This window comes from Acipenser ruthenus, chromosome 20 (assembly GCF_902713425.1).
Source record: "Acipenser ruthenus chromosome 20, fAciRut3.2 maternal haplotype, whole genome shotgun sequence".
NCBI lineage: Eukaryota > Metazoa > Chordata > Actinopteri > Acipenseriformes > Acipenseridae > Acipenser > Acipenser ruthenus.
Genome location: NC_081208.1, coordinates 22,403,355 through 22,421,395, shown reverse-complemented (window position 1 = coordinate 22,421,395; position 18,041 = coordinate 22,403,355). Strand labels below are relative to the sequence as shown.

General features: G+C 36.9%; 2 protein-coding genes across 5 annotated transcripts in view; one reads left to right on the top strand and one right to left on the bottom strand.

Annotated features, from left to right (window-relative positions):
- Positions 1 to 11,339, top strand: part of LOC117425075 (cyclin-dependent kinase 10-like) — a 44,047-nt gene extending 32,708 nt beyond the window's left edge. The window contains exons 1-15 of one of the 2 annotated variants that reach the window (XM_058993676.1): positions 129 to 472; positions 1,353 to 1,563; positions 2,110 to 2,239; positions 2,989 to 3,061; positions 3,582 to 3,653; positions 4,227 to 4,329; positions 5,693 to 5,774; positions 6,049 to 6,116; positions 6,375 to 6,427; positions 6,924 to 6,993; positions 7,809 to 7,868; positions 7,997 to 8,120; positions 8,241 to 8,380; positions 9,209 to 9,261; positions 10,187 to 11,339. In XM_058993676.1, coding sequence (XP_058849659.1) covers positions 2,147 to 2,239; positions 2,989 to 3,061; positions 3,582 to 3,653; positions 4,227 to 4,329; positions 5,693 to 5,774; positions 6,049 to 6,116; positions 6,375 to 6,427; positions 6,924 to 6,993; positions 7,809 to 7,868; positions 7,997 to 8,120; positions 8,241 to 8,380; positions 9,209 to 9,261; positions 10,187 to 10,281 — 1,086 coding nt within the window. In that variant the 5' untranslated portion in view covers positions 129 to 472; positions 1,353 to 1,563; positions 2,110 to 2,146 and the 3' untranslated portion in view covers positions 10,282 to 11,339. Of the gene's footprint in view, positions 1 to 128; positions 473 to 1,352; positions 1,564 to 2,109; positions 2,240 to 2,988; positions 3,062 to 3,581; positions 3,654 to 4,226; positions 4,330 to 5,692; positions 5,775 to 6,048; positions 6,117 to 6,374; positions 6,428 to 6,923; positions 6,994 to 7,808; positions 7,869 to 7,996; positions 8,121 to 8,240; positions 8,381 to 9,208; positions 9,262 to 10,186 lie in introns of those variants that run through there. The other variant, XM_058993677.1, reaches the window with a different exon arrangement.
- Positions 11,340 to 12,227: 888 nt separating this feature from the next.
- On the bottom strand, positions 12,228 to 17,068 carry spata2l (spermatogenesis associated 2-like). Of its 3 annotated transcripts, none has more exons than XM_058993672.1 (4): positions 16,913 to 17,068; positions 16,218 to 16,313; positions 15,338 to 15,644; positions 12,228 to 14,292 (listed from the first exon to the last, which is right to left on the bottom strand). In XM_058993672.1, exons 3-4 carry the CDS (start codon positions 15,641 to 15,643, stop codon positions 12,919 to 12,921), a joined length of 1,680 nt encoding a protein of 559 aa, XP_058849655.1. In that variant the 5' UTR covers position 15,644; positions 16,218 to 16,313; positions 16,913 to 17,068; the 3' UTR covers positions 12,228 to 12,918. The 3 variants fall into 3 exon arrangements, with proteins under 3 accessions (XP_058849655.1, XP_058849656.1, XP_033897627.2); XM_058993673.1 differs by having other exon boundaries at positions 16,218 to 16,310; XM_034041736.3 differs by lacking the exon at positions 16,218 to 16,313.
- Positions 17,069 to 18,041: the final 973 nt, after the last annotated feature.

The window sequence follows — 18,041 nt, the reverse complement described above, 5'->3', positions numbered from 1 at the left end:
TCGGCTAAAAGTCCAAATTAAGTCACATGCACACTGCAGGTTACTAATTGTCTTACTGACATCAGTTTATTTCTGTATGTGGACAGAATTAGACAGGAGAACCAATCCAGAAATTTGCGAATAATTACCAAATTCCTTACACATTAAATCTACAAAATACATGTTGTGCTATATTCCCCATAGCTGTACAATTTAACAGGCTTTCATTTACATACCGGATGTACATGATGTAGCCAATGTGTGCAAATCAATGTCATAAAAAAAGTTAGTGACAAGTAAGTATGTAATTAGCAAGTATGCAAATAACTGCAGTCTCTCGCTACATGTATGCATTTCGGGCAACACTGTGGGTTTACTGTATCTATAGCTACTGTCACAATGCCACCAGGTGGTCATTTGTAGACCTGCCTAAGTATTTAAGATTACTAAGTATTAATGGGGTCTATTCCGTGCAAGCAATCAGAACATGCAGGTAAGCGTTTAAATAATTCATATAGATTACTTCATATTTAAAACTAACAGGTATTTTGTACTGTTAGGTCTTATTGTCCTAGCAATTTAAGTAAGATCCGTTTCAGTTCTTGGATCCAGGGAATCCTATAGTGCTTGCTAACAAGTCAGAAAGTTATAGCTTAATGCAGGTATTTACAATAGCAATTAAAACAACGTTTTAAAATAGATAAAGAAATAGTGAAAGGTATTTTAAATGGTATCGTCAATGATTCTGTGGGACTAGTGCTTCTAACGACCAATGGATCTATTGTTAAAGAAAGGCATATTTTATTTAGCTATTAATAATTAAAAATATAGCTGGTCGCATATTATTATTATTATTTTCAGAAATGCAATGTCATGTTGTTGTTTTTGTGTGTGTGTGTGTGCATTGCTTGGACTGATGTAGTCCTTTGTTATTCGGAATTACTTTAAATGCAGCTAATCCCTAGAAAGCAAACTGCACCACTATTAAACAACGAGCTGTTTGCATATCGTTTTAGGCACGGCCTTGTGTATACGACAGCTTAATGCAAAAGTTAAAATAGTGTTACTTTTTAGCATATCAACTAAAACAGAAAGTTATGCCAGATACATAGTTTATAAAAGATGTACATATAAACTCGCCAACGGCGTATGGCACATTATGCAGTTTATCCAAAAAGGCCCGATTCAATCTGTATAGTTTGATGGTGCATGCAGATAATGCCACAGTTATGTTAAAGTATGTCTTATCAAGGGAGGGGTTTGTGTGCCTGAATAATAACATTCACAGATTAATAATATTGTTGTGTAATATCGAGCATTATTGTGGGGCACTAGAGTTTTAATAATACTGACTTATTTTCTTTTTAATTGAGCACCCGAGGCGATATCGGAAAACTCTCCAGAGAAAACCGACGATCTCTCCAAACCGGGGGCACTGACAGTCCCTAAAATCATCATCACACCGCCATCCACCGAGGATCTCCTGGATTCATCGAAAAGCGCGCAACCCAAATCCTTAGCACTGGTCCCTGACCCCGTGCCTCCTCGCCAGCGACAGTCCCAATAATAAATTGAAAACTAACGGTAATAATACTGGATTATTATAATCTGTCTAACCTGACCACGTCTATATTTGTGTGTATAGAATATCTACGCAGACAAACAGACGTAGACAAGGACAGATTAGACAGATTATATCCTCCTTAATTATAGTCTGAAACTCTGGACAGGTCATGACGTGCCAAGTGGGAAGTTATCCATTTTATTCTTCCATCATTGATAAAGATATACAAGGGACCACCAGTTATGTGAACCTTTTTGTTTTACACAATTAAGCAATAGATTAATTCGGCTGGATCTTGTTTGCGGTTTGTGTTTTACTTCACTGCAAATGTTGTATTATTGGATTGAATGCTTAGAAGGTCAGAGAGCGAGTTGGAAAGAAACTCGGGGGAAGTTACTCGTTGTCCATCCAATCCGTTTTTCTAAAGGCTTCCTGTTTATTTAATTAGCATGTTGTGTCAGGAAAACACAAACCAGCCTATACATGCATACAGTATATGGTAGCATGTGTGGGTGAGTTTTGCAGTTTCTATGTTTTTGTGTTGTTGTTGTCTTTGGCATGTGAAGAACAAATAAGGTCTGGACGGAGCGAACCGGGTCGATCATGTCGGAGTTCACTGAAAAGGAGCAACAACACCCGATCAGACTAAGATCTATAAAAAACGAACAGATATTTACAGTCCCCGAGAAGGATCGGGTAAGCACTCATTTCAGTTAAAACACAACAAACATGTTCTATTTAAACATATTGTAGAACGTTGAAAACAAATGTAAAATAATAATAATAATAATAATAATAATAATAAACTTTCTTTCCTCAGTTAAAAAAGAGCATACATAAATAATTCATACCCCTTCTGCAGGTAGTAATATATACATTTATAATGAAGCAGACTAGGCTAAAGAAAAGCAAACAACAGGTATCGTATTTTAGCGTAAACTTGTCCTGCTAACAATGCAGCCACCCCTTCCAGTGTAAATAAACACGGTTAACTCCTTTGTCTTTCTTATCGACATCTCTATGTTTATCAACGTAATTCAAGAAGAGTTTTTCGTGCCTTTTAGAAGCTGTGGGAATTGCAGTAAACTGCTGTATCATCAGGTATCATTCCTAGTACGAAATTCACAGGAGATATTTCATATACTAAGCTATAATTTCTTCCTTTCTTCACAGCCACTGCTCTCAAGTTTACTATGGTATTTTTCTGACGGTTATATTGAGTATCAATATACTTTACCATACCCCACTGGTCTTTACCGTGCTTACCAATGCTTTGCCATGCTTTTACTATGGTAAACGTTTATATTTGATAATGGTGAGCTACTAGATTGAAGTGATTCAAATACAACTGTAGGTAACTGTTGACCTAAATGCCTTTAGCCCGCCCAGTTAGTACACTGTCCAATTAAAGCGATTCATGTAACATTTCAGTACTTGTTTTCTAGCTTGGGAACTGCAGGAGTGTAAAGGAGTTTGAGAAGCTAAACCGAATCGGAGAAGGGACCTATGGAATCGTCTGTAAGTTCAGATTTGTTTCTTCTTCCTCTTCTGTGATTTGACTGTGGCATATAGAATGAACAGAGGTTGGATGTTAGGATTCTGTCATCAAAAATATAGAAATGCAAACTGTCATTATAGTGACTTGCAGTTATCTGCAAGACAGACAGTGGATATAGGACATGGTGATATACATTTTCATGATGCTGAAATTACTGTCATTTACAGCTGCAGAAGGGGATATTATTTATTTTGGCTCAACATGCCTTCAACTACTACCAATATTCTATTTACATTTATTGAACAGTTCTGAAATGAGAATGTTTTTGTCTATTTTGTTTTGACTTTTGTACACCTTGTATGCCTGCATGTGCTCTACCCATTGTTGGTAGTCACGTGGCTTTTAATTTTGTTTGTAAATGAAATCCGGGGAGCCTCAGCAGTATGTTAATATGTCAATTGTTCTTTCTTCAATGTATGTCAAAGTTTGGATGTTTATCAGTTACAATGCCTATTTATAAATTGTGCTCTAAACTTGTAGATCGAGCACGGGACACAAAAAGCGATGAGATTGTTGCCCTAAAGAAAGTGCGAATGGACAAGGAGAAAGATGGTAAGTCTCTGCATTGTTATATTTACAGAGGTAGATTAGATTTTAAATTTCCTTTGATTTTAAGTTCTGGCTAATTATCTGAAAGAGGACTGATCCTCCAATCATCATCTACTGTCTATATAAATCCCCCCTTTTTCCCCCCATCTTCTTGTCAGTATGATCACTCAGCCTCCAACCTACAGGAAGCCTTGTTTAAGCCACCCAATCTAATAGCAGTGATAGCCCGTGTCCTCCCAGTCCCAATCTTGACAATTGTTAAAGACTCATGTTTTCATATATGTTTTACTGTCACCTTACCTTTTCATGATGTTTGCAATTATTCCGAGTCTTGTTAAGGCGTTGAGGACAGAGCTAGACCAGCCAACGTGTCTGTATGTAAGAGAAAGCGCCATCGAGGTACTGGCAATACGCAGTAGCTGTGCACAAGATGACGGATTACTATGAACATTTCATTTGAAGCTACTAAATCTTTAGGAAATATTCGAAACATTTAACAATGTAACTGTACACATACCTTATACATGACCAATCCCTTCAGGGAAGTTTAATTTTCTATATCCTGCTTCTCTTTAGGAATCCCCATCAGCAGTCTCAGAGAGATAAACCTGCTGCTCAAATTGAGGCACCCCAATATTGTGGAGCTGAAGGAGGTGGTAGTAGGAAATCACCTGGAAAGGTAAGATATGGAGTATAACAAATAATGATGGTTTCACAAGTACTTTTATCATGTATTATTCTCTGCTACCTACCTACATAGAGCAAAGGTTAGAGCTCTACCTGTTACTAGAGAGCTGCTTATCCAATTGGTTGCTGTTGCTTACTGCATTCTTTAATTTTAGAGCATGTCATAGTCTTTGAATATATATAGAGGAACACAGCCATTACATTTACATTTGTACATGTGCATACCGTGGAACATTGTGTTTGCAGTAGACCTATCTTTTGTAATGAGGCATTTCAACATGCTTATAAATTATGATTTCCTTTTTGAGTGCTTTAATAGGCGTTCTTCTGTGTTTACATTTCTGCTGTGGTGCTGGTTATTTTTATATTAAAAGCCGCCTTGTCAGATTGCAAAGGTCATTGCAGACCTGAAGGGTTACACAACCAGCTCTGTTATAGAACACTAAACTCCACTGCCGATTGTCATTACTCCTCCAGTATCCCACACGTCTAACATATCCAGTTTGGACTGGGTTTTGTTTTCCATGTATTTGCAAAATGCTATGCATACACACCACGTTCATACTGCTTTTCCTGAAGTTAAAAAAAAAAACCTCTATGTTGGCAGCAAGACTGTAATCCAGTCTGGAAAATAATTTCAATAGATACACCCTACATTAACAAAGGAAGATTTACCCTGGGTTTCACTCTTCAATCTTTGACTCAGTACATGATTTGTGAACTAATTAATTACCAGCAGACATGCCCAGTCTCCTTGTCAGCTAAAGTATTCACACTGAAGACTGAAACTAATAACGCATGGTGTAATTCTATGAGCTGGCACAAATTCGGACACGGGAATGTGCTGGGTTGGTGCTGTGAAGAGATGCCTAGCTAAAAGGATCCTCAGCTGGACCTTGTTCTCACATAACAGAACTGTGTCACAGCATATTGATCACCAGCAAGACTATGAAATGATAGCGCTACAATTAGAAACAAGGATGTGACCTGGAACTGTCTGTCATTTCGTTACAGATGTATGTGAGTTGGTACCTAGCATTTGATGCCATTGGTAAATGAGATCTGGTCCCAGAAGTAAAGGAAATGTTTCACTGAATAGTAAATTCAGGTTTGAACGTTGAGTGAATCAGTCATAACTTATGTGAACCAAAAGCGAGATAGGGTTGCAGTGAGCAAAACCACAACTCTTGCACTTTCACTGCTGTTTCCGCTCTGATTGGCAGTACCTTAGTAAATTAGGCAGTCCAAGGTTAGTGTTAATTTGGATCTGTAAAACCAAGAGGTTATCTGCAGGTAATCCACACCCCTGTCCACTTTAAAAAGCAGCTGTACTTTTTGTTTTGTTTTTTATTTAGTATTTTTCTGGTGATGGGATACTGTGAACAAGACCTTGCCAGCCTTTTAGAAAATATGCAGTCACCATTCTCAGAGGCTCAGGTAAATACTACTACTGCATTAAAATTGACAACTTACTGACTGTATATCTTAGGCCCAGAACCACTACACTAACTACACTATCACAAGTCCCCTATTAATTTGCTGTTGATTTTTTTTTGTTTTCTATTTCTAATAGTCTTTCAGGGTAGTGAATAATAATAGTTATATTACATTATATTAATTATATTGCAGGGGAAAGTACAGTACTGGTTATGAGATGCGAGTCTGTGCTAAAGAATACTTTGGTTAGAACTTTTGGTATTTATCTTTTTAGGTGAAGTGTATCATTCTACAACTTTTAAAGGGACTCCATTACTTGCATGAAAACTTCATTGTGCACAGGTGAGTGTGGTTCAGGGGGTGGCAGAAGGCTTTGCTGGAGCTGCTTGACTTCATAAGCCTTAAAACCACAGGCAATCACTTCAGTACAAATGCAATGAGATGTAATATGTTGTAGAAAAAGGTATACAGTACCACGTAATGGGTGTCTGCCAAAGATGCCTTCCAGGCCATGCAGGGTCATTTCTTTCCTTGGCAGGGGAGTATATATTTGTGATGTTTCATTTTTGGTCATGATGTCAAATTGTGTTTCATCCTCAGGGATCTTAAAGTGTCCAACTTGCTAATGACTGACAAAGGCTGTGTAAAGATCGGTGAGGTGCATTTTATTTTTTTAGAGGAATGACTACAACTACTGTAGTTACACAGCACAAATACCTGACACCACATTACTGATTTTATTTAGTTCTACTTACGATGAACCTTATATGTGCTGTTTAGTTAACCTGCCTTTGTAGCTTTGTAAATGACCAGTATAATGCTCTGCCATACTTATATAATTGAACTAGTAACAAAGAAAGCATTTTATGTGATATGATCATTCTAACTTCGGGTAAAGGTTGTTGGTTTTTCATATAGTACATTGCTTCACTGTCTTTAAGCTCCCTCTGGTGGGGGATGAAGGTAATTCAACTGTGATGCAAGCTGACTATTGCTTTAAACCACAAACCAGAAATAAATTGGTCATACATTTTCAATCAGTAAACTTCTAACTTTTTAACCACTTTTTTTCCCCTATGCCAGCCTATTCTCTTGCCCAGTTAATTTTTTATTTTCTTTCCTTTGATGGTTTTGTTTTCTTGTGCTCAGCTGATTTCGGACTGGCCAGAGCCTACGGTGTGCCTCTGAAACCGATGACCCCGAAGGTGGTTACATTGTGGTAAGTTCATCTTTTTGGATAAGAGGGCAGGTCACACTCAGTTCCCGTCATGACATTTTTTGGGTGTGTTGGAAGAATGATTCATGATTAGCAAGCTAGAGAAGCCATGAAAGAATGTCATCCCTGCTGTTCAGTTTTACTGGGTGTCACATTCAGGTTGGCAGGTTTCCCTTGGAAAGAAGGCCTCTGTCTCCATGTCAATAACCTGGGTAAATAAACACACATACTTGGTGCCAATCTGGAGTTTTGTAATATGGATATACAATATTTGAAATGGATTCCGACTTCCAGCGCTTATTTAATATAAATTAAATCTGTTCCTCTCCCATGCTTAGTTTTTAATAACATGTAACACTTTGCAGCCACAAATGAAACCAAAAATTATTATTATTATTATTTATTTCTTAGCAGACACCCTTATCCAGGGCGACTTACAGTCTTGCCATTGGGCGTTCCTTAAGTTAAATCAGTAATTTATCATTATTATATTTCCCTAAGAAGTATTTACTTGGTGTTGGGTTAAACGTGAGAAACATACAGAGTCATTTTGAGGCACCTTTGTTTATGGGGCCTGAAGATAGATATCAGGTCATCTCTTTCAAAAGGAAGCGCTAGAACTTTTCAATAGATTTGTTTAAAATTCCTGTGCCATGGGAATGCAGTGGAGGTGCATGTGTATGTTGAAATTATTTAGGAGCCGGTTACCTAGTTTTCCTAGTCTTATATAACTGAATATGTACAGTCATGTTCCTATTGAGAAAAGTACATGAAGTAACTTTCATTTATATACATTTTTTTTTTCTTTCTCTCTATAGGTACAGAGCCCCTGAACTTCTGTTGGGAACAAAAACACAAACCACCGCTATAGATATGTGGTAAGAATGCTTTATGTATAAAAATGTTTGTGTTTTCTGTTTCAGCAATACTAGTACTAAAAATGTGTTTGGAATCGGAGTCTTTGGTAACATCCCCCGTATTTTTGTAATATTTTAACCTTTTGCAGGGCAGTGGGATGCATCCTGGCTGAATTACTGGCCCATAAGCCTTTGCTTCCTGGAGGTTCAGAGATTCAGCAGATTGACCTAATAATTCAGTTGCTGGGGGCACCCAATGAGAACATATGGCCGGTAATGAGAATTCTTTATTATCTAGTTTGATTTGAATTTTTACAAAATATTTAAAAAGGGAAATGTTTTGGGAATATGACTTTCAATCTTTTTTGTTATGCTGTGCTTGCTTCTATCCAGGGTTTCTCTAAGCTCCCACTGGCTGGTCAGTACTCACTAAGGAAACAACCCTACAACAACCTCAAAAACAAGTTCACATGGCTATCCGAGGCAGGACTCCGACTGCTCAATTTCCTCTTTATGTACAACCCCAAGCGGAGGTAAATCTAGCCTGTATTCTAGCAGAATGATGTAACTTTTTTCTATATCTGAGGGAGGATTGTTTTGTGTTCCATAGAGTATATTAGCATTTAGCAGTTGCTGGTTTTAAAACTAAGCTGAGCTGTCAGTTTTACTGTACATCCCTAAAGTGTTATAATCTTTTAGATTTTGCAGTGCCTGTGAGAGTCTTGTAGTCTTGCAATGCCTGCATGCACCTGTTGCCTTTCTCCATCTTATTAGCGATTTGTTAGTCAAAAGGCAGCATTTCTGTCATAGAAAAGATGAGGCCACTAAATTGGCATTCTAAAGGGTGCTGCAGTCTGATGTTGCAGTCAGACTGATTGAAATAGATGCCAGAGAGCTACAAATAACTTGACTAATGAATTAATTACCATATTCATTTTTGTATATCTAAATATAATTTAATTAATAGGGCAGCAGTATGGAGTAGTGGTTAGGGCTCTGGACTCTTGACCGGAGGGTCGTGGGTTCGATCCCAGGTGGGGGACACTGCTGCTGTACCCTTGACCAAGGTACTTTACCTAGATTGCTCCAGTAAAAAGCCAACTGTATAAATGAGTAATTGTATGTAAAAAATAACGTGATATCTTGTAACAATTGTAAGTCGCCCTGGATAAGGGCGTCTGCTAAGAAATAAATAATAATAATAATAATAGAAAATTTGTGTAGCGATGTAAATGACGTATCTTTGTTGATCCCTATTTGAGAGTAGGGATGAAGGTAATGTTTAGTTGCAGGAGATGCAACAGTCCTGTCACTGATTGTTTATCTTTCAAACGTATATGTAAATTACATTTACATTTCAGGGCCACTGCAGAGGACTGTTTAGAGAGTTCCTACTTCAAAGAAAAACCCCTGCGTAAGTAATATGTGCCCATAATGATTCAAGGGATATTTTACTAAAACTCACTGTAGAAAGTTAATGTCCAAGGCTTCCATCTCTCATGTATAACAGCATTCTCACAAGTCCCTAATTGTTTTCACTTTGACAAGATTTTTTCTGTCACTTTTTTTATCATTTTAAATTGTACAATACTTTGTGTCTCAACCTGTCCCATATACTTGTGTCCTACGGTGCACAAAAGAAAGCTTATAGTAAAAAATAATAATAATAATAATAATCCAACAAACTGAACGCATTTTCTGAGAAGACTGTAAGAGTATGAAACTGGCACCAACCCCCCACACATGAAACTAAGTTGGAAGGAGCCTATAAATAATTGTTCCGAGTAGTGGCTTGTTAACTTTTTAACTTTTAAAATTGTTATTTAACTATTTTATCATCTCTGAAAATGTCTCTGGTATATGCACAAAATTGTGCCTCTACTGTTATGGCAAGAAGAACGTCTGGAAAACAAAGAACTGCATCTATGAATGTTATTTTAAAAAATTGCTGAGCTTTAAGTCTGAATCTATCATTTATTTGTTTATTTATTATTATTATTTGTTTATTTAGCAGACGCCTTTATCCAAGGCGACTTACAGAGACTTACCTGTATATTAGAAGCATACATATCTGTCTCACTGAATGACGGTTTCAAGCAGTTGATTTATTACCCTACAACTAAAGCTACATTTGGGTAATTAAAAATAACTACATTGACAAGTTATGCTTTGTGATTAAGTGAAAAGCTCAACTATAGTAGGGACAAATTAATTGGATGGAAATTTTAAATATCTATTTTGAATCTTTTGCAATGATAATTTCTAAGTACTGTAGGGAATTGGTCTACTTGTAGTACAGTGGAGTTGTGTTTTATTAACCCTTGTAACTTCTCCCAAAGCCTGTGAACCAGAACTGATGCCTACCTTCCCTCACCATCGGAACAAGCGAGCTGCGGGGGGCTCCGAGATCCAATCAAAACGCATCAAGGTCTGATCCCAGGAAACGACCCTCTGGCAGGTGGCAGTCGTAGTAGCAGCATGTGATCCTCTACGTGGTTTAAATAATACAATTATCCCTTCTCAGAACAGATTTGGGGACACTGTTGATTCTTTTGCTTGTTGAACCTAGAATGTGTCAGTGGAGGTTTAAACATTATTGGTACCAGTATCAAAAAACTTCTGTGCATTGATTTATATTGTGACGTTAATTCTAGGATATTCCTAGTTCAATATTACAAAGAATTTCATACTGATTTCACAAGTAAATATGGGGCTCCAAAGTTGAGTTAACATGTGTTCTCTAAATCTGCCTTTACATGGCTTTGAGCTTGGCTGGGAATAAACAGACTCCCGCATTGCATGTAAATCGTCTGCCAGTCCACCTTTTTATATAGCCAAACAAAACTAAGAAGATATGGCTTACATCAGTGTTCAGTATGCTTCTGTCTTTCAGTATTTGTGTGAGCACATTGGGTTTCCAAACAGGAAGAGGAGACTGGTACACTGTAGTTTACCAGTCCCACTGCATTCCAGCTTCTTATGGGCATGAAAAAAAAAAAAAAGCTAGAAATCTAGATCTGATCAGAGACACCAAACAGATACTTGTACAATGTTTTTACCTTCTTTGTGTGTATTTACATCCCTCTTGCAGACGTTTGAAACATTTTGGAATATAGAACCTACAGTAGCTTTTTTTTGTATTCCTCATCATTTCAGTAGATTTGATTTAATTGTGTTCTGTGAAATATAAAACCTGGGGCAAAGGAATTTTGTGATGTTACTGGACACCCCAACAAACTTACATTTTCAAAACCTCAGAAAGAAGTCTACTGTAAAGGGTTACCATAAAAACGCAAAATCAGTGTGATACATTCCAAGAACCAACTTTATTGAGATTGCTATAGTATTGCTTACAGTGTCATAATAAATGTAACTTTGAAACAGAAAGTAGCAAATACAATATGCATGTACTGTATTAAATCAGATACTGCTAAAAGTATATTTTTGTATATTTACTTTGGGTCTTGTAAATAAAGCAATTTTTAGACAAAATGACTGTACAGTAAATTCTTATCTGTGTTTGCAAGAAGAAGCTACCTTTATGCTGAAGACCCTTACAGTGAAATACTGTACTGTTAAAAGGGGAAGTATAACAATATGTACTGTACATACAGTATGCTATTTACTGTATTCTACAGCTGTATCATCTGCTAAATACACTTAACTGTTACAAAACATGTTTGAGTAAGGAAAACGCCATTTTTGATTTTGTGTTGCAGGCAGCAGCATTGTTAGATTGTACTGTTTGTAGTCCGTAAGAGAATTAATGCATTGGAGTGAATGACAGTTTAATTGAACCTTGAGTTGCTATCTTTCTGTATTATACATCAAAAATGTCTTGCTACCCTATGAGAATTACTTTACAATACAAATTATGAAATTAGTTTTCAACTAATTAATTATTATTAGGGTAAAACAAGCGCTTGGGAGTTATACAAACAGTAGCGCATACAGCCTTAGAAAAATGTAGTACGTTATCTTATTCTGGCCAACTATATAATAAAAAGCTCAGTATTAATACCACCCTCTTTAAACAAAAGCTGACTTTGTCGTGTTCAGATTTCAACCTAATTCTTAACTTCCAGTCTCATAAATGACATACAATAAAAACATTCACTCCATTCATACATTCTTTACCAAGATCCAACTTTAAACCAAACGGTATTGAATTATAACAGGCATCGTTGCTGGGTAGAGTAAATCAGAAGAATTGAACTAATAAGACTCAAAAGCAAAAAATGTAGATGTATTACTGTTAATCTAAACTGTACAGTAGGTTTTTATTTATTTCATAATAGTGAAGCTGAAGCCTGTTGTACTGCTACTTAAACATGTTGTAAATTGTACTCAGATTTCTAACACAGCTTTACACAAGACATGTTAAACATTATTTCTAGTTTTATTACATCACTCCAGTGTACGAATAGCAAGAAACAGTATAATGCAGTCAATTAAATCGATAACAGCATGTCGCGATAGCTATATAAACTATGTTTACCACTGTGCTATATTTCTCAAATAATAATAAAAAAAAAAGGCACACGTTCCTGGTAAACTAAATATATGGGTTTTACAAAAGCTATCCCCCTCAAGAATGTAAAATACGGATTTACATCAAGAAAATCCATAACATTACATCCAGTAGATATATTTGCAGTACATGAATAAAAAATACAAGTTAAATTTCAGCTTTGGATGGTTAGCCTTCACGAACAATAGAAGTAAGCGAGCTGCTTTTCCGACCTTCCCAGATCAGCCCCAATATTTACCTGGAAAATTATTATTTTCACAGATTTCAACCTGTTTTATTTATTTATTGATTTATTTTTAATAAACACTGATTTTTTTCCCCAGATCTAAAATAAAAATTGAAAACAAAAGGTTCTTCAGTGTACAACAACACCCCCCTAATTGCATAGCTAAAACTATTGCTTAAATTCAGTAATGTGAAGTAGTTACTGTACATAAAATAAAGGAAATCTGAAGATCTCCCTCTATTAAGACCTGCTCAGAATTAAGATTATTGTCCTACTAGTGGTCAGAATTCAGGCCTTTTGAGTTGAAAATTCTTTCAAATTTTTTCAGTTTTGTTTGTATATGGTTTACCACAAACACAGTTAAGTGGGCTTTTGTAAAAAAACCACTTGCAGATTGCACGGCGGCAGCAGAAGCATACATCATAGATGTCACACACAACATCACTTTTGGAATGTAACTCTGTACTACATGCACACTTATTTAAAAGTATTACTTCATGACGCAAACTGCAGTTTAGTAACTCTTGACATGATACCGAATGTACCTCAAAACAACTCATGCATGCATAGCAATACAGTGTAGTGGCAGAAATGCAACTGTGCTTTTGCCAGTTCAATGGCTTAACATGCTGCTGGACCTCCTCCACATTTTCGAGCATGACCTTCCTACCATCCTTATCGTGAATACACTGGGTGTTGTGACCTGGTTTTTGACACCCCTCTGTAGAGACATTTAACCCGTCATGCACCCGTCGGTTTTCACATTCATGGTACATTATAATCTCATGATCACAATCTATGCAATTATCCATAACCTTGCAACTACAGCTATGAAGCATTCTGCATGGCTTACATTTATAAACAAAATCTTTGGTTACACATGCGCAGATCTCAAACCCTTCCAGCCAGTCTCTCTCCTTGCCAATGGTCGCTATTTCTGCTTCACGTCGGTCTGCCCCTGGAGAGTTACTAGGCATCCCCACATTAGTGTTTCTTGTTGTCATCTCAGCTGCATTCACACTAGCTCCAGACTTTGAGTGTTCAGTAAGTAAGCTGTGCTCCTTTCCTGGAGTGTGTGCAGCAGAGTTCAGGCTGGCTTGCCGATTGGTCTTATGAACTCCAGGAGGATAAGAGGTACCTGGAGTAGGTGTCTGTTCAAGTGACTGAATGCCAGATCTTGAAGTAGCATTAAATCCACTACAGTCATTTTGTAGTGGAGTTATATTAACGGATATGCTGCTGGTATGTATACCCGTGCTCCTTGACTGATGATGTTCACCTCCATTCTGCTTTGGATCAGTATAAAGATCAAGTGCAGGCTCTGCTGATTCTGCAGCTTCTTTTGTCCAGGGGTCTCTTTGCTCTTGTTTCTTCAAGGCTAAGATCTTTTTCTTGAGGTTTTCCACACCTTCATCAAGGCTTTTCATAGTGAGTCTCTCTGGTATCAGATGTTGAATAGAAGCATCGAAGCCCTTCAGTCCCTTTAACACTTCTAACAGGAGGTCACACTCAGACCGGGCTGTGAAGAAACCGCATGCCAGTTTGATTAGGTCATCAGAAGATGGCAATATGGCTATTTCCAGCTGATTCTTGTCTTTTTTTCTATAGCCCATCTTCTGAAAGAGTTCCACAATATTGTGATCAGACAGGACAGGTTTCAGGTAGTGAATGTAGACACCCGAGTAAGTCTAAAACAAAACAAAAAGTTACATGGGTCAGAAAAACAGTGATTCGTCATGTTTACTGGATTTCTTTGCAGTGAAATTAAAAGGCATGGAATCCTATCAAACACATTTTCTGCTGCCTTTTCTATGACACTCTTATGCTAAGCTTACATTCTAGGTAAATTTGGCTCAACTGGATTAAAGTATGGGTGGAGATGAATAGAATATTGTACCAATAGTCTTCAAAATAAATACCAGGCCCTATATTCAATCTTGGAAAATCAGAGAATCTGGTCTCAATTTGCATATGCAAACTGCTTCAAGTTTGTTCTCCTTTTGCAAAGCAACACGCAAATCACTATTGTTGAATATATCAAATATCAGCCCCTGCTTCATTTCCCAGCTTAGTGTATTCTACTAAGGCGGCATGGCTGATTCTAAGCTCACTGCCCCAGAGCTCGCTAATAGTGGACAAAATATGGCACAGAGGTTCTCTTCCTCCAAGTGCAAACAGGGAGGTATCTGGCAACTAAAAAAGGGAGTTGTGAAAATTATAATAAATAAAATCAATCAATCAAACCATCCCTATGGTCATAATCTATGGTCATCACATTGAATGGTTTGTGAACAAGAAAAAAAAGATATGTGTCAGGGAAATGGTTAATGCTCACTAGATACCACCTTGTAGTCTATATTTATTGAGAGAATCATAGCATACAGCTGTGTACCAACTATAAAAGACACCATTTCAAAGCATGTGGCCTGTATTATTGATATGGCCAGGAGGTTAAAACAGTGTGGCAGTGATTTTGGACAACACAGGCAACACACAAAATCAAAGAATACAGCTGAGTGCCAAATACAATTACTCAGAATGCTTTTATACAACAGAAACTTACAGGCTTCAATAGGACAGCCATATTAGGTCAATGTCATGGTTACCAACACATTTAACATTTACATCAAGGTTTATATAACCTGCAAAGAAGTCACCTGACCAGTAAGTGGTGCTGAAGACATTACCTGACAAGATCTTAGGAGGGTTACATTGCTATTGAGTTTCCAGTACCTTAATGATCTTGAATTCTTGTCGCCAAGGGCTCAAGTAAAGATTGAGCGATGCCAGCTCCAGGATTTCAAATGCTTTCCTGAGCTTTTCCAGCCCTGTCTCCAGACAAGGCTCTCGATAAAGGGAATCTGTGATGATCTCAAACACGTTCTCCAGGTATCCATGCAGCTCATTCCCTGCCTCTATCAGAAACTTCCTGGCAGTAGCTCCCAGAGAGGCGTCTCTGCAGATAATGTCGGCATGTCCTTTTTCGAGACATGTCTCCAAGACCTTCCTGTACTCCTTGCAGATGTAGTTAATGCTCATTCTGGGGAAAAAATAAAAAAAAACTAAATCAGGAGACCTCTGGACATCTTGCTAAAATCTGAAATAGTTGGGATTCAAAACTAAAATGCACTGGTGAGTAGTATAAATACATCATGGTCCATCACACTTTTACAGGTTCACCTTGTTGAACAGACGGGTGTACAATATATGCACAGTACACAGATCTGAACCATGTTTGACAGCAAACACAAAAAATGTTATAGGCACTGGTGCCTGCATAGCTTTAACTATATACAGTACATGCATTTGTTCCATAACGTGATCTTCATTTAGCGTATATTAGAAATCTCTGTCCCACACTGAGGCTAAGTGAAGCCATGCTTCTGACAGGAGACTGAATAAATGTAATTACACTACATTCCTGTAGTGACACAAGATAATTCAAGTGTTTTAAAAATTGGAATCAAAGTAATTAATTATTATTATTTATTTTACAAGATATCACATTATTTTTTACATACAATTACTTTTTTTTTTTTTTTACACATTATTCTTACATACAATTACCCATTTATACAGTTAGGTTTTTACTGGAGTAATCTAGGTAAAGTACCTTGCTCAAGGGTACAGCAGCAGTGTCCACCGCCTGGGATTGAACCCACGACCCCTCCGGTCAAGAGTCTAAAGCCCTAACCACTACTCCACACTGCTGCATACAAGGGAGTAAACATAGCATTGATAGGCACTACAATGGGTTAATACACAAAGCAGAAATTAGGCTGAAACCAAGGGTTGCTATACAACATATAATAATAGAGGGTGGAAATACCTGCCATACACACAACACCTAATCCCTATACCTCTGTGCCCTTATAAAACTATCTTGCACACTGTGAACTACAATATGGGAGACGCATCTTTGTGTGTACAGATTTACCAAACAAATTATCCAGGCATTTGATTAAGCGCTCATTAACACAAGCGTGAGTGCACAAGGTGTTGTTAAAAATAAATAAATAAATAAATAACAACTACACCCTTGTATGTTATTGTAAATGCAGTCGTTTCAGAAACGAAAGTAAAACGTCAAAATGAAAGTAAAATAAAATGTACTAAATAACATAAGAAACAACGTATAGTACATACTTTAATATGTTAAAAAATGTGTATTTCCAACCTAAACGTCATATGCAGCTATAAATAATGAACATCATTTGAGCATTTTGGTACTATAGTACAACGTAAACCAAAACTGAATGTCAACATAGTTTTATGATTTATCGTTCATATAAAAACTAAGATTCTTACCTTTCGGTTGTCCTTTACTTGTCTTTCACTGCGAAAATGTCTTCAAATTTAAACTTGTACGTTTAATTTCGTAATATCTTTAAAAAATACTTTAACGAATCTCTGAAAACTTTTGATCAAAATGTTACACTTCCTTCTGTGACGTGTCGACGTCACATCACGTTACGTTGCATATTTAGGGGCGGGGTAATCTGCTTGGATTATTGCCAGAATTTTCTGCAGTGCCGTAAATTAATGCTTAATATTTACAGAATCAACACAAGTATGTATCCTATGAAAAAAAAAAATACATAATCAAATTTCACAGTTTAGCTCTTCTGCACAAGCATATCAGAAACCAGACCTAATTGTATATTATTAAGGTTTAAATGGCCATTATCCTGTTATTGTACCATTGTCAATAGAACATGTCTAATAGTTATTTGTTACATTGTGACCATATATACGGGCAGCAGTGTGGAGTAGTTCAAATCCCATCCCTGCCACTATGTGACCCTGAGCAAGTCACTCCTTGTGCTCCATCCTGTAGATGACACGTTAAATGAATGTCCTATTGTAAGTGACTCTGCATAGAATACACAGTTCACAGCCTACCTCTGTAAAGGGCTTTGTGATGCTGGTCCACTATGAAAGGCGCTATATAAAAATAAATATATTATTATTATTATTATTATTATTATTATTATTATTATTATTATTATTATTAATGAGGAAGTCTGTCCTGTTTTCCAAACAAGCACAGACAGAAAAAAAGCTAACTCAATATATGAGCAACAGACCCCAATCCACTCAACATAATTGCAAAACACGGCAAAGGATTTATGCTTTCTGTTATTTACAGTGTGTTGTTTTACTAGAATTACAACAGAGGGCACAGTTTTACAGGTTTACAAAGCAGCAGATCTGTCGAATACCGGTAGTTAACAGATGCTACACAAGAGGGGGCTGTTTCTCTTGGCGTTCTTCTGTACATTATATATTCATTCAAAATACCTGCTGCATGCTTTGTGCCACTTTGAAACTGAATTGCAGGTGCTACTATTTCCAACTGTATAAATACAAGCAGCTATCCCTTTGTAACAGATTCAGACGATTAATAATAATAAAAACATTTTAATAAAAAGAAGAA